The 23,132-nt window shown below is 30.8% G+C and overlaps 1 protein-coding gene and 2 long non-coding RNA genes across 3 annotated transcripts; 2 read left to right on the forward strand and 1 right to left on the reverse strand.

Annotated features, from left to right (window-relative positions):
• Window positions 1–901: 901 nt before the first annotated feature.
• On the forward strand, window positions 902–10,845 carry LOC149495436 (uncharacterized). Its single transcript, XR_016321189.1, has 7 exons — window positions 902–1,630; window positions 1,847–1,984; window positions 2,673–2,754; window positions 3,574–8,730; window positions 8,947–9,084; window positions 9,773–9,854; window positions 10,674–10,845. It is a non-coding gene; the product is annotated as an uncharacterized LOC149495436 (long non-coding RNA).
• A 3,839-nt stretch (window positions 10,846–14,684) lies between these two features.
• Window positions 14,685–16,033, reverse strand: LOC105650800 (uncharacterized). The gene is made up of 4 exons (XM_012237759.4): window positions 15,440–16,033; window positions 15,246–15,317; window positions 15,064–15,140; window positions 14,685–14,941 (listed from the first exon to the last, which is right to left on the reverse strand). The coding sequence occupies exons 1-4, from the start codon at window positions 15,893–15,895 to the stop codon at window positions 14,932–14,934; spliced, it is 615 nt and encodes a 204-aa protein (XP_012093149.1). The 5' UTR covers window positions 15,896–16,033; the 3' UTR covers window positions 14,685–14,931.
• A 4,533-nt stretch (window positions 16,034–20,566) lies between these two features.
• LOC149495437 (uncharacterized) lies at window positions 20,567–23,017 on the forward strand. Its single transcript, XR_016321096.1, has 3 exons — window positions 20,567–21,022; window positions 21,729–21,794; window positions 22,685–23,017. It is a non-coding gene; the product is annotated as an uncharacterized LOC149495437 (long non-coding RNA).
• Window positions 23,018–23,132: the final 115 nt, after the last annotated feature.

Genomic DNA, 23,132 nt, shown 5'->3' on the forward strand with positions numbered 1-23,132 from the left:
TTAAACCCGTTGGTCTTTATGAATCAAAAGAAAAAGCTAATATTATTAAATAAATAAATAAACCAATAATATCCAAATAATAAATAATTTGACAAGAACTTAAATATTTTTGCATGTTTTTTATGTTCTTTTGGGATCAATAATAGCAGATTGTTGATGGTTGCCTATTCATAAAACACATGTACAGCAGCTAGCAGAAATGAATGATATACAAGAGACAAGAAGAGTAATGTCCTGAGAAATGGAAACACTTGCAGTTAAAACGACATTAGAGACAGGAATGGAAATTTTGGCATTGGCGATGTATGTATTTAAGAACGACAAAGCCACTCCTTTCCCCGCTGTACATAACAGGAGATTGAAGGTTTTGTTTTGATGGTGGTTGGAAGGGCAGCAGATGTTTTTCCCCATGCTTAATTACTCTCTTCCTTATCCAATGTGATGGATATTGCAGAAGCATACACTAATCCCTACCTTACTTGTGTTTGTGTTTTTATTATATATATATATGTATGTATGTATATATTATTTTCCTCTTTCCTTTGGTTACGGAAATTTTTAACGACGTGAAATTAAGGTTCCCATAACTTAACTATCTGTTTAATTAATAAAAAAGGGATTTAAGTTGTATGCATATCAACTCCGTTTTTTGCTAATCCATCAGCAAAATTATTTCTCTTTAATCACATGATTAAAAACAATCTTTGGAGGAGACTCTACCAAGAAATCCAACTTATTAAGTAATTACCACCATTTCCATGTCTAAAAACATTACTTTTCTTTTGTGCTTATCTGATTGATATGGGATTCTTCATTTATACAACGCGGGAAAACCAAATCATATTATACCAGATTGGCATTTGACTAATTTTTTAATATATGTATTACATGTACGTTGTAATATCCCGAATTTTTATTTTCAAAACTTTAGAATTTTTATTAAATCAAAAATCCGAATTTTTTTTATAGTATGGGTTGTGAAGACCGAGCATTTCTAACTTGAGCCCAAATTTGAATTGAGCCCAAGCCCAAAAACAGAACGTTCAGAAATTTCGATGAAATAAAATGGAACTCTACGATATAAACTAATTATCCTAAATTAATTTATTGTTATCATTATTTGTTGTACTATTAGAAAGTTAATTGAAGAGATGTTTTATGACCCAACTAAATAATTAAATAAATTAAACCGGACCTAAAAATTAATTAACTGTGTCGAAACCACACGAATAATTGAAAAACCGAGCGAAAAAAAAAAAAAAAAAAAAAAAACCAAACGAAACGAGATCAAATCACTGAATCGGACCGAATCGGTTCGAATCGAACCGGACCGGCCCATTTCCTTTCTTTTCTTTTTTTTCTTTCTTTTTCTTTTCTTTTCTTCCTTCTTCTTCTCCAGTAGCGTGACCTCCTCCTCCTCCTCCTCCTCCTCCTCCCTCTTCTTTGATCTCCTTCCTCCGGCCACCGAATTTGGCAAATGAATACTCTAAAAACATCTACTCAACGCGAGGAAGAAGATTATAGCGTAGATTTGAACTGAAATTGTGACTATTTCGAAGGGGAAGAGCTTGAAGTTTCGGACACCTTTTTCCGGCGACTCACGCCGTTTCAGGCAAGCCTAGGACACAAGGTGAGTACCAAATGACTCCTCTCTTCTTCCTCTTTAATTTGATGGCCTCCTCGTCGACTGAAATAGCCGGAATCGGAAAACCCAAAATGGGTATCACCGAACCTTTCCGATCAATTTTCGGCCAAATAGTTCGTACCCACCTTGATTTGAATACATATTAATGATCCTCTCATCGAAACGAATAAAATGATATATTGTTTGTTAATTTTGGTGAAGATTTGAATTTCCGGCCACCGTGCACGGTGGCGACGGCGGTGGTCCGGCGACTGGCCGGCGACACTCCGGTGAGGCACCAAAAGGCAGAATCTTCCTCTTCTCATGTAGGTTGTGGATCCGTCGTCTGATTTTCAATCGGTACACTCTAAAGCTTAATTCGCAATTTTTGAATAAATCCCGAATTAATTAATTAATGAACTTAATTAAGTATTTAAGTAAATTGAATTAAATATTGTTAAATATATTTTATGAATATTAAGTATAACTATAAGGTTGGTACAAAAAAATATATATATATATTCCTAGCTAATAATAAATTTTAGGTATTAACAAATAAATAGTTATAGAACAATTAATTATAATGGATTATGTGAATTAAGTGACCGAATAAATGACGGATATGGCGGACGAGATTAGTGGATATGAATTTGCCCGATGGATGGGCTGTGTGTGTGGATTTGTGAAAATATGAAAAATTTGGATAGTCCAGTTTATAGAGAAAATGTTGCCGAATTTTTAATAAAACACTTAATGAAGAATTAAATTAGTTATATTCTTAAGAAGTAGTGACGACAAAAATTTGAAGTATTAAGAAATATTATACAATATTAGAATTATCATTATATAATATTTCTCACCGAATAATTAGAGATTTTATCTAAAGGTTATAAATTAGAATAGTTATTTATATAAATGAGAGAACCTAAATATATATGCGTATATAACAAGTGAATTAAATGACCGGTAGCCAAAATAAATAAACGAATGTGAAATATAAGTTTTTGAATTAAAATTCTTATTTAGAATTTTCTTATTTATTTTAAAGGTTTATAAAATACAAAATGCGAGGACAAAAGCTGGAAGCATGTGGCTAAAAAGGCAGTCCTTTTAAAGGACAATAAAGAACTGTGAGTAGTGTTAGATAACTAGTATCATCCGCCTGCATTCATGCATTCACGGCTAAATGCTATCATGCATTAATTTGTTGAATTGCCATATTGTGCTGCACTAATTGTTGATATTAAATAAATTATGTGATTACTTGTGCTGTGTATATACTGTGCCTTGTTTGTGTGGAATTGGGATGAAGTGGGCCACCATGGGTTTGTGAGGACGGTCTATGTGATATGGATCCTGAATATGATATGATATGAAATGTGACCGTCGGCCGGGAAAATGGGAGATCGGCGCCCCCGTGTGCACCTGATGATATGGATTATATAGAACCACAGGATGGCCTCTTGTTGTTGCGCACCTGATAATCTAGATTTGATTGTAGCCCGCAGGGTGGCCTCCTGTTGTGAGCACTTGATGATCTAGATTGGATGGAGACCACCGAGTTGCCTCCTGTTGGTATGGAAAAGAAAAGAGAGAAAATGGAAAAACAATGAGAGGACTGGTCAGTGAGGATAAGACCAGTTGGCCGTATGGGGGATCGGCTCCCTGGTGCACATGTATGAGAGGGCGAGCCATGTGTGAGGACGGCTCGTTGGGGTTTCAGGTGGTGCCACTGACTAATTTCCACGTGATGTGATTATATGAAGGTGATGATACTTGTGATTGCTGTTGTATTGCCATTTGTGTGACAAACTGCATGATCATATAATTAAACGGTAACTAGATAAAAATATTTAGCATCTGTGTGATTGTGTGGGGTGAGAGGGTTATCTAACCCTACTCATTGAGTTTGGCGCTCACCCCTGCCTACTATTTTTTTTTTTTTCCAGGTAATAAAAAGAAAGAAAAGCCTTGTGGAGTTGAGACACTTATTGTAGAAGACTGTTAATGATAGAAATAACGATGTAAATACAAAGGTAGAGTTCCGCAATTGTATTCCAGTTGGGTTGTAATTAAATAATGAAAGTCCATTTTAAATATATGAACTGTATTTTGAATGCATATGCATAATAAGTTAATGGGCCCGAATCCATAAATATTTGTAGAATGTCGAATTGGAATAAGTTAGGCTTACTACGGGCTTCGGGGGCCTTAAGCCCACCCAGGTCCTAGTGCCGGTCCGGCCCACGAAAATGGGTCGTGACAAAGTTGGTATCAGAGCGTAAGTTGGGACTTAGGAATCAATTGCGGAACATAGGAATTTAAATAGAGAACTCCTCTGTTGGGATCGGCCGTAACCAACAAAGGAGCTGTAGTCTGGATTGAATTCCATTTTAGTGCCGATGGACGCATCGTGCACGAGGATGGAAGGAAATCTGTATCAAACTTAGGATGAGAACTAAAGGTACATAAATAATAGGAAATTAAAATAGGTCTGGGTAACTGACATTTATAAACGAAATATTTTGAGTTTGCTAAATCCCCTCTATAAAATTTTGAAGTAGAGGATCAGTTGGAAATTGGTGTAATGGCCTGATCACCCAGTACACCTTGATCCAACAAGAGACACTGCTTCGAAAATTATTTAAAATGGTTTAGAAAAAAATTTGGAGTTTTAAAGACAATAAGAAAGTGAGTTTATTTGAACTATGATTTGAGAAAAATGTTTTATTCTTTGCTTGTTGGAAATTGTTTTTATTGTGAAGTTGCAATTAATTGTTTGATTTTATTATTTTGTCGGCATGTCAAAAATTTATTTGATTTTAGAATTTAAATTACTTATAATGATCGCATGTTTGATTAATTTTTATCATATTGTCTATCCCGAGGACTAAATTAGGCTTGCAAAAGTTAATATTGATAAAATAATAATAAATGGTATAGAATATGAATTAGAATGAACATTTCAATGAAGATAGAAATTAAATTCTAGAACTGTTACTGTTAGGGAATAAAAAGTGAAAATTGTAATTTACATTACATGAAGGGTAAAAAAAAAAAGAGGATCTAAGACAAATAAATTAAACTCTCAATTATTCAAGGCTAAACTCAAGGATGTAAAAAGAGAAAATTTGTAAATTATTTAAGTATAACATTAAGGAGAATAGAGACTTATTGGCATAATTAAAAAGAGTTAGACGTGAAAACAATAAGTTGTGTCTAAATACAATAAAAGGTATTTGATTGGTCAAATCTCGATATACAAAATTTAAATGGAGTAATTAAAGCAAAATAAAAGACAAAGGTAAATCAATTATGTGATTACATGTTAAAAACTTTCTTTGGAGAAATTAGTGTGAAGGGTAAAATTTGAGTGTTTTAATATAGAATTAAAAAGTGGTTAGTAAATAATTGGGCAAAAGTTTGAATTTAAAAATTTGATTAATATGGGAAATATTGACTAATGGTTAAAAAAAAAAAAAAAATAAAAAAATAAAAATAAAAATAAAAAAAAAAATAAAATAAAAAAATAAAAAAATAAATTACAAACCATGAAATAATTATGAATCTATTGTAATAAAATGAGCAATTAGATTGAATCGATAATGGACTTATGGAACTAATGTGGAACTAAGGGCTAGTTGGTATAAAAATAATAATAAATGAGGTGAAAATTCAGTTTGTAATAAATTTATTAGATATTATATAATTAAGCTCCTAGCATATGTAGGATACTTAATGGGCTAGACTAAGTTCATGAATCTTTTATAATAAAAGGAATGTAGAAGATGATGAGTAACTTTAAATCACAAATGGGGAATTAATGGGGAAAGAATGCTGTAGGAAAACTTAATAATTAACGGAATTTGATATATCTTGACAGAGAGTTGTGCAGAAAAGACTAATATTATTTATTAATCTAAGTTAAGTATAAGAAAACTTACATAAAAATCTGCTTTAAAGAATTCAGTACAGAATTAGATCGAGGTGCTAAATAAGATAAAAATAAAATAAAAGTTAATAAAATTTGGAAGAGGATAAAGGTCTAAGATAACTCATAATGATGAAATTAGAATAAGAAATCCAAGAAACAATGACCTTACGACGGAATTAAATTTTGTGTAGAATAACGGTTTCACGCCATAGATTCATGTACCCACCATTAAATTCTTTTACGGATAAGACTTAAATGAGGTTGGGTACACTAAGAAGATATGGAGGATAAAAAGGAAGATTAGAATGAATAAAAAAAAAAAATCTAAAGAACTTGTATAAAATTAGGGGATGCTAAATAGTAGTAAAGTCAATGATGATAATATGGTCAATTAATCCACGATGAAATACTAGAATAAATAATTAGAAACAAATTGAGGAAGGAGTAAAATTCGATGTAAGAAATATGCAAAAAAAAAAAAAAAAAAAAAAAAAAAAAAAAAAAAAAAAAAAAAAAAAATGAATGATGCTAAAATAAATAACTAAATGAATAAAGATAAAATAATAATAATAATAATAATAATAATAATAATAATAATAATAATAAGATAAATATAAATATAAATATAACTAATAAATCACTAATGAAAATAACTTTTGGAAAAAATTTAAGGTGTGGACCAGTCTATTAGGGAGATTAAAAATAGCGAAAGGAATAGTAATGATGAAGATTAGAATATGCTTGGTTTAAGAGGATCAATTAGGGATGAAATATGTAACAATAGACTGAAATTAGATGATTAAGGATTGTCCTTGTGGAGATAGACAATTTATTTTTATTAAATACCAAAAAGTTTTAGAAATACAATGAGTATTGATTTTCAAACTTCATGAAAATATTTTTATACCACGATTGAGATTGGTTTTGAAATGAATAAAAGTGGATACAAGAATTTCAAAGTTTTGTGTGAGTGACATGCCGATATTTTTTTTAAAAGTGGGAAAGGAAAATTATTTTGAAAGTTTTTAAATAGCCAGTTACCCATAAAATGGTCAAGCTAGTCGGTCGTTGTTAACTCATTAGTAGAATTTTGGATTAAATGATGAATCTAACAAATCAAATGGATGGAATATAATGTGTATTGAGAATATTAATAAAGGAAGTTAGAAATAACTTGTTAGACTAAATAAGAAAAGTTGAGATAGATAAATTGATATTATATTTTAAAACTTGGATGGAAAAAATTAAACAATTAACTTATGTAATATGAAGATGAATTAGGGCCTTATTACTATTTCATAATTAAGGCAGAAATTGAAATTCTATATAGAAACGAATAAATTATTTAGTTGACGCGTAATTTAATAAAGGAAGTAGAATGATTAATGCTTATTTATTCGATGTAATATTTGACTGGTAAGGCAACATTAAGTCGAGATGTAAGAAATTTCATTGAAGACTTTATATGTTGATAGGTATGAGGTAAAAGGTAAATAGTAGGGGCAAGTAATAAAAGGTATTGGATGAAATATTGTTAATGAGATAAATGATGATTAATAATAGATGGAATAATTAAAAAGTACGCTTCGATATTCTTAGGATGAATTAGTAAGCAACATACGTGAAATAGACAATTGAAAAGCAAAAGATGTACTAGGGAAGTCAACTTCTAATGATATATGTTAAGATAAGGAATGAGATTAGACGTAGGGACTACGATTAAATAGAAAGTGTGGAGGTTCCTATAGAGTAAGATAACTAATAGTGCAGGAATGTCCATAGTAAATGAGCTATTTAAATAATTGCGCTAGTGTACGATAAAAGTATTTTAACAAGAATAGAACTTGTATAAAAGAACTGAGAGTGAGCTCGAATAACCCTGTAGACAATGAAAATTTCAAGAAAATTTTTCTTAAAATCTTGGATTAAAGTAACAGTTTTTCGACTTTGATTAAGCAAAGATTTCGTCATAATATATGTTAAATAAATAAATCAAATTAAATTTCAAATTGTTTTACTTTTTGCAAATTATGTATTTGGTTTTCATAAAGAAATGTGTAATAAAATTTAATTTGGGAAAAATATAAGTATTAAGCATTTTGTTGTAAAGCTCGGTTAATTGTAAGATTTTTATTTAAAGAAAGATTTTCTAGCAACTGTCCGATGATAGTTTAGAGGCTAAAGTAACAAAGCTTCCTATAAGTATCAGCTAGGTGGTATTGTATAGCTTGAACGAAATTTTGGTTTAAATATGATTGGTGGTAGAAATACAAGCAGAATACCTCATTCACTTCGTTTCCTCGATTTATATTTTTGCTCGCGAGCTGTCTCCTTGGTATTGGAAGCAATTTCATATAACTTTAAAATTTCCATGTATCCATTCTTATTCTTTCCCACTAGATTCAATTCGAGGACGAATTGTCTTAAGGGGGGGAGATTGTAATATCCCGAATTTTTATTTTCAAAACTTTAGAATTTTTATTAAATCAAAAATCCGAATTTTTTTTATAGTATGGGTTGTGAAGACCGAGCATTTCTAACTTGAGCCCAAATTTGAATTGAGCCCAAGCCCAAAAACAGAACGTTCAGAAATTTCGATGAAATAAAATGGAACTCTACGATATAAACTAATTATCCTAAATTAATTTATTGTTATCATTATTTGTTGTACTATTAGAAAGTTAATTGAAGAGATGTTTTATGACCCAACTAAATAATTAAATAAATTAAACCGGACCTAAAAATTAATTAACTGTGTCGAAACCACACGAATAATTGAAAAACCGAGCGAAAAAAAAAAAAAAAAAAAAAAAACCAAACGAAACGAGATCAAATCACTGAATCGGACCGAATCGGTTCGAATCGAACCGGACCGGCCCATTTCCTTTCTTTTCTTTTTTTTCTTTCTTTTTCTTTTCTTTTCTTCCTTCTTCTTCTCCAGTAGCGTGACCTCCTCCTCCTCCTCCTCCTCCTCCTCCCTCTTCTTTGATCTCCTTCCTCCGGCCACCGAATTTGGCAAATGAATACTCTAAAAACATCTACTCAACGCGAGGAAGAAGATTATAGCGTAGATTTGAACTGAAATTGTGACTATTTCGAAGGGGAAGAGCTTGAAGTTTCGGACACCTTTTTCCGGCGATTCACGCCGTTTCAGGCAAGCCTAGGACACAAGGTGAGTACCAAATGACTCCTCTCTTCTTCCTCTTTAATTTGATGGCCTCCTCGTCGACTGAAATAGCCGGAATCGGAAAACCCAAAATGGGTATCACCGAACCTTTCCGATCAATTTTCGGCCAAATAGTTCGTACCCACCTTGATTTGAATACATATTAATGATCCTCTCATCGAAACGAATAAAATGATATATTGTTTGTTAATTTTGGTGAAGATTTGAATTTCCGGCCACCGTGCACGGTGGCGACGGCGGTGGTCCGGCGACTGGCCGGCGACACTCCGGTGAGGCACCAAAAGGCAGAATCTTCCTCTTCTCATGTAGGTTGTGGATCCGTCGTCTGATTTTCAATCGGTACACTCTAAAGCTTAATTCGCAATTTTTGAATAAATCCCGAATTAATTAATTAATGAACTTAATTAAGTATTTAAGTAAATTGAATTAAATATTGTTAAATATATTTTATGAATATTAAGTATAACTATAAGGTTGGTACAAAAAAATATATATATATATTCCTAGCTAATAATAAATTTTAGGTATTAACAAATAAATAGTTATAGAACAATTAATTATAATGGATTATGTGAATTAAGTGACCGAATAAATGACGGATATGGCGGACGAGATTAGTGGATATGAATTTGCCCGATGGATGGGCTGTGTGTGTGGATTTGTGAAAATATGAAAAATTTGGATAGTCCAGTTTATAGAGAAAATGTTGCCGAATTTTTAATAAAACACTTAATGAAGAATTAAATTAGTTATATTCTTAAGAAGTAGTGACGACAAAAATTTGAAGTATTAAGAAATATTATACAATATTAGAATTATCATTATATAATATTTCTCACCGAATAATTAGAGATTTTATCTAAAGGTTATAAATTAGAATAGTTATTTATATAAATGAGAGAACCTAAATATATATGCGTATATAACAAGTGAATTAAATGACCGGTAGCCAAAATAAATAAACGAATGTGAAATATAAGTTTTTGAATTAAAATTCTTATTTAGAATTTTCTTATTTATTTTAAAGGTTTATAAAATACAAAATGCGAGGACAAAAGCTGGAAGCATGTGGCTAAAAAGGCAGTCCTTTTAAAGGACAATAAAGAACTGTGAGTAGTGTTAGATAACTAGTATCATCCGCCTGCATTCATGCATTCACGGCTAAATGCTATCATGCATTAATTTGTTGAATTGCCATATTGTGCTGCACTAATTGTTGATATTAAATAAATTATGTGATTACTTGTGCTGTGTATATACTGTGCCTTGTTTGTGTGGAATTGGGATGAAGTGGGCCACCATGGGTTTGTGAGGACGGTCTATGTGATATGGATCCTGAATATGATATGATATGAAATGTGACCGTCGGCCGGGAAAATGGGAGATCGGCGCCCCCGTGTGCACCTGATGATATGGATTATATAGAACCACAGGATGGCCTCTTGTTGTTGCGCACCTGATAATCTAGATTTGATTGTAGCCCGCAGGGTGGCCTCCTGTTGTGAGCACTTGATGATCTAGATTGGATGGAGACCACCGAGTTGCCTCCTGTTGGTATGGAAAAGAAAAGAGAGAAAATGGAAAAACAATGAGAGGACTGGTCAGTGAGGATAAGACCAGTTGGCCGTATGGGGGATCGGCTCCCTGGTGCACATGTATGAGAGGGCGAGCCATGTGTGAGGACGGCTCGTTGGGGTTTCAGGTGGTGCCACTGACTAATTTCCACGTGATGTGATTATATGAAGGTGATGATACTTGTGATTGCTGTTGTATTGCCATTTGTGTGACAAACTGCATGATCATATAATTAAACGGTAACTAGATAAAAATATTTAGCATCTGTGTGATTGTGTGGGGTGAGAGGGTTATCTAACCCTACTCATTGAGTTTGGCGCTCACCCCTGCCTACTATTTTTTTTTTTTTCCAGGTAATAAAAAGAAAGAAAAGCCTTGTGGAGTTGAGACACTTATTGTAGAAGACTGTTAATGATAGAAATAACGATGTAAATACAAAGGTAGAGTTCCGCAATTGTATTCCAGTTGGGTTGTAATTAAATAATGAAAGTCCATTTTAAATATATGAACTGTATTTTGAATGCATATGCATAATAAGTTAATGGGCCCGAATCCATAAATATTTGTAGAATGTCGAATTGGAATAAGTTAGGCTTACTACGGGCTTCGGGGGCCTTAAGCCCACCCAGGTCCTAGTGCCGGTCCGGCCCACGAAAATGGGTCGTGACATACGTATATTTATAAATTAGCATTTTAATAAATTTAAATATTAAATGTAATTATTAGTATATATAAATTACAATTGCAAATAGATTTCTTTTTATTTTTTAGTAATTCAAAAGATAATTATTATGTAAAAATTAATTTCAATTATATGAAAAAATTTATGATAATAGGAAAACTTTATTTTAGTATAAGCAATTAAAATTAAAGACGTTTCAAAGAAAAAATTTGACAAAATTTTAAACAATTATGAAGTTAATTGACATCAATTAAATGTAAACTGTGCTTTATTTCCAAATATTTTTGCTTTTATTATTATTATTATTATTATTATTATTGAATACTACTTTTTTATAGGGATTCAATGGAATTAATTAGAAAGAGCTAAAAATATATATTAATTATAAGTAATTTACATTAATTATGGAGTCAATGAAATTAAATAGGAAAAGTTAAAATTATATTATTATTTAGAAATACTTTTTTATTAATTAAGAACTAAAATATACACATAACTAAAATGAGATAATAACATCTGAAATAGATTATAAATTAGTCACCTATGGTCATTGGTCAACGACATTTATTAATAATAACTTATTTTTCAAGCATTTAATTAAGTATATTTTATATCTTCAAGTGGAAATATTGTGAGTCTATCAAGTTTAATAGTGAATTATAAATTTGATAAAATATATATAGTAAAATATAATATAATTAAATAAATTTAAAATAGCATTTTAATTATATTATGTTACAACTTGTCAATAACAAGCTTCATCTTTTAATATGGATATGCATATTTAATGGTATCATCATATTTAAGAAGGAATCCAATTTTTTAATTTTTAAAATATTCTAAATTTGCTTACAGCCAACTTGTTGTAGGCTAATGTCTGTGTACTTCTATGTACATATTTATCCAGAAAAAAAAAAAAAAGTACTTTCATGTACATAAATAAATGTACAAGAATTTTCAATCGTTTGATTAACACTTTATGCTTAATTAACTAATTGACGTTCACGTGACTACAAAAACTTACACCAAAACCGATATTGGTTCGATTCAGATTTAATAAATCCCATTTTAAAAAGAATCAAATTGAATTATCTGATTTAATTTAATTTAATTTGATTTATTTTTCCTGTTTATATCTTTGATTTCTAAAAATATTTAAAATTGAAATCAGATATAATAGGTTAAAAATCAAAATAAATTAAATTAATTCGATTTAAGCTGTGTTTGGGAACAACTTTTTAAGTAGCCAGACAAAACGCTAAATGCTGCTTAAAAAGTTGTTCGGTAATATAACATTTGAACTGATTTTTAGATATTAAGACAGTGTTTTATGAAAAGTTAATTCATATAACATTTAGCTTTAGTATTTCAGGAAAAGTTAGTCAAACAGCTAACCTCAAACACTACTAAAAACAACTAATTTTACCGAATATACTCTTAATCGGTTGGATCGGTTTCACCAAATTGTACCCACCCTACTTTACAAAGCATTGAATAATTTGGGGATATGAAAAAAGGAACATGTGGGTTTAGGTCAGAACTTTGACATCCTAAATTCTCTAATGATATATTTTATTAAGCTTTTTGATAGAGTCCAAATTATATAATGTGACCTTAGAATTGTTGAATTAAAATAAATATCAAACATATAATTGTGCATGTCACCAAGTCCAATGACAGCTGCAAAGCAGACAGTGCAAAAATTTTACAAAGAATATAAAAAATATTAAAATTATTTTTTAAATAAGATCCTTCCAAATGAGATAATAAACAAAATGAGGCATGTCCCTTTGGGTCAGGAAGATCTCAGGCAGGATCTCCTGAGCTTCAAGAAAAAGGTCCAGAAGTTCCATATGAAATATTCCAACATTGAATTTTGTCATTTTATTTAATTTCCTAACTTTATTTTATTTTCTGCACTATACCCATAACCCATATTTACACTTCCCATCATCTTTGTCTCATTTCCATGTTCATATAAATTAAGCCAAGGTTTTGAGTTTAGTGTATTAATATATATATATATATATATATATATATATATATATATATATATATATATATATATATATATAATAATAATAATAATAATAAAATCAAATAACCATTAAAACAAGATTTGGGTCTTTCTTTTTCTTCCTTTTTTTATTATTTATTTTAGATTTGGGAAAGAAAAATTGTTTAAATTCCTACCTAAACAGATTTGATTATTTGGTCTCCATTTTGGATAATATCATGTTCTATAGGTAACCAAAGTTAGGTGTGTATGTGGTACTTTTTTTTGTCTTGTTTTGTTGAAAAGTACTAGAGTTATGGATTAAAAAAATCATGAATTATCAAATAATAAATAAATAAATAAGAAGTTTTAATATAATTACTATTTCTTTGAGTTATTAATTAATAGATGACATGCATGATTCAGTCAATGATGGCCATTTTTTCTTCCTAAAATATTAGGTTTTGGTTAATTTCTTGACTTCTTTCTGGCTGGAATTGGACAGTTGGTCTGTCTCAATTCTTGAATTACTCATTGAAATTTGAAGTAGTTGGCAAGTTTGAGACTTTTTTGGGTGATTAATTAGTAATCTTCATTATCAACTGATCATTTTCCATGTGTTGATGGCATGGGTACTGAAAATCCACAAATTTTCAATGTTTTCAAAATCAGATCCGACGATGAACTAAATTGATCAATTTCGCATTGATTTGGGCAGATGTTCCAGCCTCCGATTCATTGAATTGATTTTTTAATCATGTTTAATTAATTAAAATAAAAAAAAATTGACTTATTAAGTCATTTTAAAATTTACAGAATTATAAATTTAAAGGTCATCGTATTTCAAGATTTCTAATTAAATTTCTGACTTCTTTGTTATATTATTAATTTAATAATGTAAAAAATCAATGTTCTAATATAAAATATGCAATTTCTTTTCTCTCCCGTACTAAAAGAAAATATGAATTGAATACAATTGGAGAGAAATTAATAAAAAAATAATTAATATAACCAACATGATATGTAAATGGTTTTTGAGTTGTAGAATCTATGCGCTAAAATTAATTGTTTTAATAGCTATTAATTATTTTAATAGTATTGTTTAATAGTTAGCTGTTCGAATAACTTTTTATAAAGTGTTAAAAGTTAAACATTATATTGATTGATTTTTTTATAAAATATTATCTTAACTTTTAAAAATTAATTCAAATAAAAAGTTACTGAAACGTTGTCGTAAAACGCAACTGTAAACACAACACAAAATGAGAAGGATTGCTAAAAAGTAAAAAATAATAATAGGAAGAGTTGGGAAACAAAGAATGGACCACAATGTTTCACTTCATATCATAAAGCACCCATGTCCTAAAGCAAATTTCTAAACCTTTCACACAAAAAGTTTACTATAAATATACAAAGCAGAGAAACAAAAATGTACCTTTATATAAATGGGTTATCCTTCAATTCAATTTAATGTTTATTATTGTATGCATTTATTTATTTGTTTTTTTGTTTTTTTTTATATATTTGAGTACTTATGTAATTGTATGTGGCCATATAAAAGAAAGCATGGGGCTCCATCAAAAAAAGAAGAAGAAGAAGAAACAAACACTGAGCAGAACCTGCACAGAGGCTGCAAAAAAGACATTGCCCCCATTGTACCCACTGTTCATTAACAAGAGAATTAAATTTTGAAGAACAAAGAAATTTATTTCCAACTTCTTTTCTCAGGTTGCTTCTCATAGCATTGACAGTAAAGAAAAAAACTAGAAAAAGAAAAAAAAAATGAAAGAAAGAAAGAACAAGATCTATATAATGAAGATCCATTTTCTTGTTACTTTGACAGCACCATTTCTTTTGAAGCAACTTCAATGTGCTAAAATGGCAGCAATTTGGATGCAAATAACTTAATTGCTCATCTCTCATTATCTTCCCCTTAAAACCATCTGAAGAAGAAAGAATGGAAACAATATTAGTTAATTAATTAATTAATCAACGTGGAACATTTAATTAATTAATAAAAATTTAAAAAAAAAAAAAAAAAAAAAAAACAAACTGCTTGCTTAACTGGTTATTTTGGAGCTGGTTTCCAGATAGAGAAGAAGGCTGTATATAACCAAAGTGGTCTTGATATGCAGATATCCCCTGCAAAAATGGTGAAAGACTTAGAACAATATCAAGTAAACCAAGCTAAAAATTTTAATATATAATGGAAAAATTCATTAATTTAATTAGGCTAATATAAAGAACCTCAAAATGAGTAGCTGAAAAACCAGCTGCAGCTTGTGAATAATCCAATGTACTCTGCATTGAAGCTTGATTCTGCCATGAAAATCGTCAAAAAAAACCCATAAAAATAAGCTTCGAATACTACCATGTAATGAAAAAAATAAATAAATCCAAAGTAAATTAATAGAATTATATGTTTATATAGTAAATTTAACCTTGGACCAGTTGATAGCCGGAGAACTAGCAGTATCATCAAGAAAATTAGCAGGAACTATTTCTTGCTCCTTATCTCCGCCGCGGCGTCTATGCTCACTTTGTCTTTTAATACCACCATTATTGATCAATGTAGTATCATTAAATGCAGGATAAAAGCCGCCATTGTCATAATAATTGAAACTATAACTTTCTTCTTCATGAACATTCTGATGAGGAGGAGGTCCTGACGAGGCATCAGAGACCATCGACAAATCCTCCTCCTCCTCATCATCATGATTATCATCACGATCGTTATGTTCTCTCATCATAATTTCTTCATCTTTAACATAATTTTCACAAGAACGCGTAGAATTATTATTCCTTTGCTTCTTGTTATTACCAAGAAAAGATTGTTCTAAGTAAAGAGTCCAACCAGACTCACACCCGCTACTACATTCCTGAGCGAAAGCATTCATACTTTCCTTCTCTTTTCTTGAAGAAAGAACACTTACAAGAATGAAGTTATTGCAGCTAGTAATATTAACAGATATATGGTGTTATAAAAAAGAATGGTTAAAAAGAAAGAAGAGTGGAGAGAGATGTGGAAAAGAGCAAGAGAATCAGAGTAGAATCCTAGACTAATTTTGTCCTCACTCTCCTCATTCGGGCTATCTATGAGAATGTATCAAAAATTGCCAGTTGGGTGGGTTATAGTGGGTGTATGCATGTAAGAGAGAGAGGTGAAAGCCACAACCCCTTCACATGCTAGACAGCGAGGCACTGTGTACCCTCTTAACAAAACCAGGTACAAGTCCATTTTCCCTTCCACATTTTATGGACACCTATCCCTTGTGCAGTAATGCCTCTATCTCTCTATTATCACCTTTCTCTTTTCTTCTTTTTGGATTTTCTTTTATGGGTTTGTTAATTTGATTTTTTTGTTTATACTCCCATTTAAACTATAAATTTTCAAAATGAAATTCTTAATTTCGTAAATCTGAAGACAAGCAATCTTAAACTTAATTAATAATAAAATGGGTTTGTTTGGTTTATTATATATGTTGTGGTTGGTTATTCTATGTGGTCCTTCTATAAGGATGATTAGAAAGCATAGAGTTGGATACCATATATTGTAGATGTATAAATGAATTATTTCAGACATTTTTGACAGAAAAATGTACCTTTAATTTGTTGATGTTAGCATGTGTTGTGTTTAGTCAATTATAGTTAGGAAATGAAGTTGCATATCCTCAACTTTATGTAATTTAGTATAATTTAAGGAAAGATTTTCTTATTAATAATTTAAGTATCAGATATTATTAAATGGGTAAAGCAACGCAGAATATCTAAATATTAATTAAGATAATTTAATGTAGGGTTTAAATATATTAAATCGGGTGTTGATACTCACATAATTGAATATTTTAGAAAATATTTTAAATGTAATTATTTCTTGCTCGAAAAAGATTAGTCTTTTTAGACGGGGAGAGCGAGAACATTCTTAGTAGTAAAAAGAATATATATATATATATATATATATCGCAGAAATAATAAATTTTCCATTTTATGAGTTATTACTCTTACACGGACACAAATGTTATGGCTAGGCATGGCAGAATGAGTAGGGACTGTAGAAATTTCTTGGGGCAAGGAATTGAAGGAGTAATGCAGTTGACTAGGTTTTTATGAATCCACATGCTATCACATTTTACCCTCTATTCCTTTTTCATGTTCTCAATATATACTTAGACTAATTAATTAATATTACTCTTTCTATTCATTTAACAAATCAAACATGCATGTGGGCACGTGTGCATATATATGTGCATATGCGAGCTTCCAAATATTCACACACATGTATGCACGTGCACACCCACTTCAACCTCAAAGTCTCTGTAAAACTCTTCCATTTATAATTGTCATTTGCTGTTATCTTTGGTACTAGTTGCAAGTGAAATGAAATTCTTTAAATTTCCCCATTTTCTCTTTTTTCGCTCTTGTGTGCTAATTATCCTCTCAAGTATGCAGTATGTGACCTTAATGAGTCCATTTTAGCTAGAGCACAATTAATTTAATGATGAGTAGTCATTTGAAATTTTAGGGTAAGTGATGAAAATTCAAACTTTAATATGGTGTTTTTAAAAATTATTTTATAAAAATATTTATAAACTATGAAATTAATTAAAAAATTTATATATGTTTATTTCATTTTATGTTTGATGATTTAATTATCATATTCTTTTGAATGTTAGGAAATAAAATGCTTCGAACTTGAATCTTATTTAAGTCGCATGAGTACGTATAATTTGAACCATACTTATAATGCAAGTTGTTATAAATATATGATTAAGAATGTGATAGACTTTTTTTTGAATAATAATTTGTAAATTTATGTTTTCACTCCCCTAATAAGAGATAATACATACATATATATATATATATAATAAATTTGATAAATACGCATAAAATAAATATTACAATCTTATAGGAATAAAACGGGAATTCCTATCCTACGGGATCATAGAGTGGAGCTGCACTCCTGATTCCACCTCATTTAGAGAATAAGGAAACCACTCCATTGTCATCTCTACTCAATCTCTTATAAAAACCCTAAATTGCATTACATGGGAGATTGGTTAATAAATATCTTAAGGGTGCATATATAGATAGCATGTGATGAATCTTTCATAGATGAGCTCTCCCAATCGAAAATGATTGTGGTCAATCGCACCACATGATGGCATTAAATTGGATGCTGATATCTGTTTTGTTTTACCTCTGAAATGTACAAAACCAATACAAATAGCCTATATGGTCATACTAGATATGATGGTGATGGTGATGTCCAACTTGTTTCAACCGTGGAGCCATCGCCACTAATATTATCATCTTACTTACCATAATTTCAGATAAATGGATAGGATGCATCTGTAATATTTCGTAACGAAAATAATGGATAAAATTAATAATTTAATGGTGGTAAAAAATAAAAATCTAACAGAGAAGATAACATTTTGATAATTATATACATTGAGATGTAAAACAACGTTAATGAAAACGTAAAATGTTATGGATAATTATCGTTCTTGAATATGGACAAGCTCACTTTTTTTTAAAAACAAAAAAACAAAATGATTGACAAATCAAAAAATCAATCAAGTAAACTCATGAACATGAACTTCTTTTTTTTTTTTTTTTTTTCATTAGAAATTCTATAAAATGGAAAAAATTATCGTGTAATAAAAATGGGCTCTGAATCCAATATCCATATTTGAAGTAGCTATCAAATGTTAGGTCATCTGCTGCTGTTGTACTAAGCGTTTTCCAGCAGAGAAAGCAAGACTTTGTATCTTACCTCTGAAAAACTGCACGCTAAAGTCCATCGATTAGGTAATGGTCAAAGGATGAAGAAATGTACGGCTACCTGTACCTATTAAACATTCTTCTTAATCAGAATTAAAAATATCACCGCCTACCGCGGCCGCCGGGTTCCAGAAGTACCTGAGTCCTGCCGACCTTTTTTTTTTTTTTTTTTTCCAATTTGGCCCGAACTCGATATAATTCAGACCTGTCCAATACAACGGCGGACTTTATTTTGTTCCTCATGTCTAGGTTCGGCCCGACATGAACTGGGTTTTTTAAGGATCAAGTCCAAACTAAGTGCGGCTCAATAAGATTGTTCCAAACCAAATATATTGATGGGCATTAGTGATAACAAGTTCAAAAAAATAGGTAAAATTAACAGTATTTTACTTACAATTTCTAATTTATTTTAAGTAGTGATTTTAATTTTTAAGTCAATTTTCCTATTACTTTTTTATTTTATTTACTTAAAAATAGATTTGATTATATAAACCAAATACCCTCTTAAACATTTTATATATATATTTTTATTGAAATTCTTAATTTTCTTGGACTTTGTTTGGAAATGGAGATTTTTGAAGAAAAGATAATATGTGAGGAAAATATTGAGGAAAAAGAATTTCCTTATTCGAAAAAAGAAAGTGAGGAAAATTATCAAAATAAGCACCATTTTATTTTTAATTTGGTTTGATGATATTACAATATGATTATAACTCTGAATTCTAATATAAGGCTCTTTAACTTTTATATTTTTCAGCTGGCTCTGTATTTTTTTATTAATAAATTAAAAAATTAATAATAAAAATAAATTTTTAATGTCCTTTTAATATCAAATTATATTCACATATAGGAGGCAGTAAATTCACAGATTTAAAAATATGATATTTAAGATATGTGCAATTAAAATAATTAAGAATTTATTTTTTTATTAAATAAATAATAATTTGACTATATTATCAATGCAAATATTACAATAATCAGGATTACTTCATTCTTAAAATATAGATAATATAAAAACAACATACGTTTTAAATTATAGATAACATTACAATAATTAGGAAAGGTTTCTGGATAGAGGAAGTTCCTCCCTCTATTCACCCTTTGGTGTTGTTGGACTCTTCTCTTTAAGTTTTAAAACTAATATTTTTCCTCTCAAAAAAAAAAAAATGTTGTTGAAATTTTTAATTTTATTAATTTAATTTTTGTGCTATATTTTGGAACTTTTTTGGTAAATAACAAAAATCGATGTTATTAAATTATTATTTAACACATTTTTATTTCAAAAATTAAATTGATCTGTGCAATTTTAATTTGATAGCTAATGATTTTTTTTTTTTTTGCAATTTTTACTTTTACATTTTTATCTTGGCACAAGATGATTAAAAAATGTTTAAAATATTTTTTATTTGTAATTTCATCATTTATTATAATCAAAGGCGCTATTAGTCGAAATTGAATTTAAAATTGACAGAAATATCAAAAGAGGATGAAATTGCAAAAACTTGCAACATTTGAGATATTTTAATATATCTGACTGAAATAACCAGAATTTTTATTTTCAAAGATTTTTCGTTTAAATTTAATAAACTGACAGCGTGGAAAATGTATTTAAATATTTAAACGTGAATTAATAATTTGTACAGTGATAAACCGAATCGAAAACCAATTGAAAATTGAAAAATCAAACAAAAACCAAGATTTGGGCCGAATCGAATCGAAATCAAATCGAATCAGCCCAAACCACTTCTAGAAGCCTCTCCCCTCTATATCCAGCGCAAACTTCACCCTCCCCTCACCATTTTTGCAACACCTCCAGCAGCGCCACCACTGCCACCTCCTCTTCTTCTCTTCCTCCTTTCTCTTCTTTTCTTTCTTTCCTTCTCCTTTCTCTTCACCTGCGTTGCGTTTCTGGCGAGAAACAGAGCAGCAGCAGCGGCACCAGGTCGATCGCGCCACCTCGCTGCCGCTCGCCGTCGCAGTAGCTCCGCCAGCACCGTTCCTCAGTTCCTGTTCAGGCGAGCACAGTTGACAGGAGCAGCACCACAGTCGATCTATCGCGCCACTGCCCTGCCGTCGCTCCAGCGCGCCTCCGACCACCAGGAACAGGTCTGTCAAGCTTCATCGCGCCGCCTCATTCTCTCTCTGCCACTGCCAGTCAGATCCGGCCATTTGCTTGCAGTTCCAGCGCGCGTAGCTCCGATCCTCGATCTAGCAAAATTCGACAAAAATTATATTTTGGGGTAAAAATCAATTTTAATAATTTTAGTTACTTGAATTAATTTTATTATTGTAGTTAATTAAATTTTATGTAGTGAAATTAATTTAAGTAGTATTAATTTGTTGATTAATAAAAATATTTAGTTAGTAATTTTAGTTATTTAGTTAGTTAAAATTAATTCAAAATAGTTATTGATTAATTAATGTGAAGTAACTATTGATTAATAAAAACAATAGTTAGTTAAACTTAAATTCAGTATTAAATAATTTATTGAGGAATTTTGATAATAATATTATGAGTGGAATGAAATGAGAAATTAAGAGTTGAAAGTAATGTTGATATTGTTATTCGGATGGAGGATGGGAAAAATTGAATTGATTGATTGCCCAATGGATGGGCTGTGTGGTTTGGAATTATTGGTATATTGTTGATTTTTTTAACAGGTAGATAGTCCAATTTTTAGGGGAGATGCTGCCGAAATTTCGGCAGAAAATAAAATAAATTTCGGTAGAAATTAAAATAGATTTTAGTAGGAAATAAAATAGATTTCAGAAGAAAATAAATGAAATAAAGTTAGAGAAATAAAAAAATTATTACAGAAAAGAAATTAAATATCGAGATTAAATTACGTAGAAAAATTTAGAATATAAAATAAAAATATTAGAAGGGTAAAGAAATATTTTGTCTGATAGAGTTATTTCTTTTTGTGTCATTCTTACTTTGCTTAGATCGCCCGGGTCCATCTAGTGCTCCTCCAGGACAACATCAAAGCTAGAATTTCGCTCTCCATCACTGTGAGTAATAATAAATAATGCATATCAACACTGCATTTGCATAACATTTATTCATAAACATTATATTTTTATTTACATATTTACAATATATTACAAGTATTTTATCATATATATTATGTTACGATCATTATAATTATACTTATATATAATTGTGCATTTGGATGAAATTGGTGTAATACGTTGAAAGAATTGTTTGATTACTTGTGCTGTGCATATACTGTGCCTTGTTTGTGTGGAATTGGGATGAAGTGGGTCACCATGGGTTTGTGAGACTGTTTCTGTTATACGGATCCTGATTCTGATTTCTGTTATATTCTGATTCTGTTATATGGATCCTGATTCTGTTTCTGTTAGCCGGGTAAATGGGAGATCGGCGCCCCCGTGTGCACCTACCGTTACCGTTACTGTTAACCACAGGTTGGCTTCTTTATTGGGCGCACCGGATAATCTAGATTTGATCGCAGCCCGCAGGGTGGCCTCCTGTTGTGAGCGCCTGATGATCTAGATTTGATGGAGACGACCGGGTTGCCTCCTGTTGGTATGGAAAAAAAAAGAGAGAATGGAAAAACAATGAGAGGGCTGGTCAAGTGAGGATTAGACCGGTCGGCCAGTATGGGGGATCGGCTCCCTGGTGCACACGTGAGAGGATGAGCCATGTGGGAGGACGGCTCATCGGGGGTTCGGTGACTCCACTGACTAATTTCCACGTGATGTGACTATTTGAAGGTGATATTGTTTGTGGGTGCTGATGTAATGTCATATGATTGACTGTTGTGTGTTCATTCAGTATACTAGGGTGCATTTTGCTTGACTGCATGTGGTGTGTATTATTTATTATTATTCACTGAGTTGCAAAACTCACCCCCCCTCTTTTTCACCAAACCTCTCAGGTACTAGGAAGCAGCGGATTCAACTGAAGCTCTGCAATCTTCTCCGCAGAGTTATAAATGTAAACTTTATATTTCTGTCATTTAATTTTGGATGTATAAATTATTCTATTATCAGAATATTATTGAACTCCGCAGTTATAGGGTCGTGTATTTCCAATTGGGCCTTGCCGTATGCGTTGTTTTATAAACGGTTGGTTGTATTATTAGACACAGGAGAATCAGTATGCCCATATTATGAACGTGATTGATAATGACTAGGCCCAAACTAAATTTTATTGGAGATAATTAAAATTGGGCCGGGTTGTATAATATTTATTTACATTTATATCTTAACTTGTATGGGCTTACTGTTTCTATTAAATGGTATGGAATGTATAGTTGAGTAATTAGGCTAACTACGGGCCTCGGGGGCCTTATGCTTACCTGGGCCCTAGTGCCGGTCCGGCCC

The sequence above is a fragment of the Jatropha curcas genome, chromosome 6 (assembly GCF_041381405.1).
Source record: "Jatropha curcas cultivar XTBG-Jc1 chromosome 6, XTBG_Jcur_1.0, whole genome shotgun sequence".
Lineage (NCBI taxonomy): Eukaryota > Viridiplantae > Streptophyta > Magnoliopsida > Malpighiales > Euphorbiaceae > Jatropha > Jatropha curcas.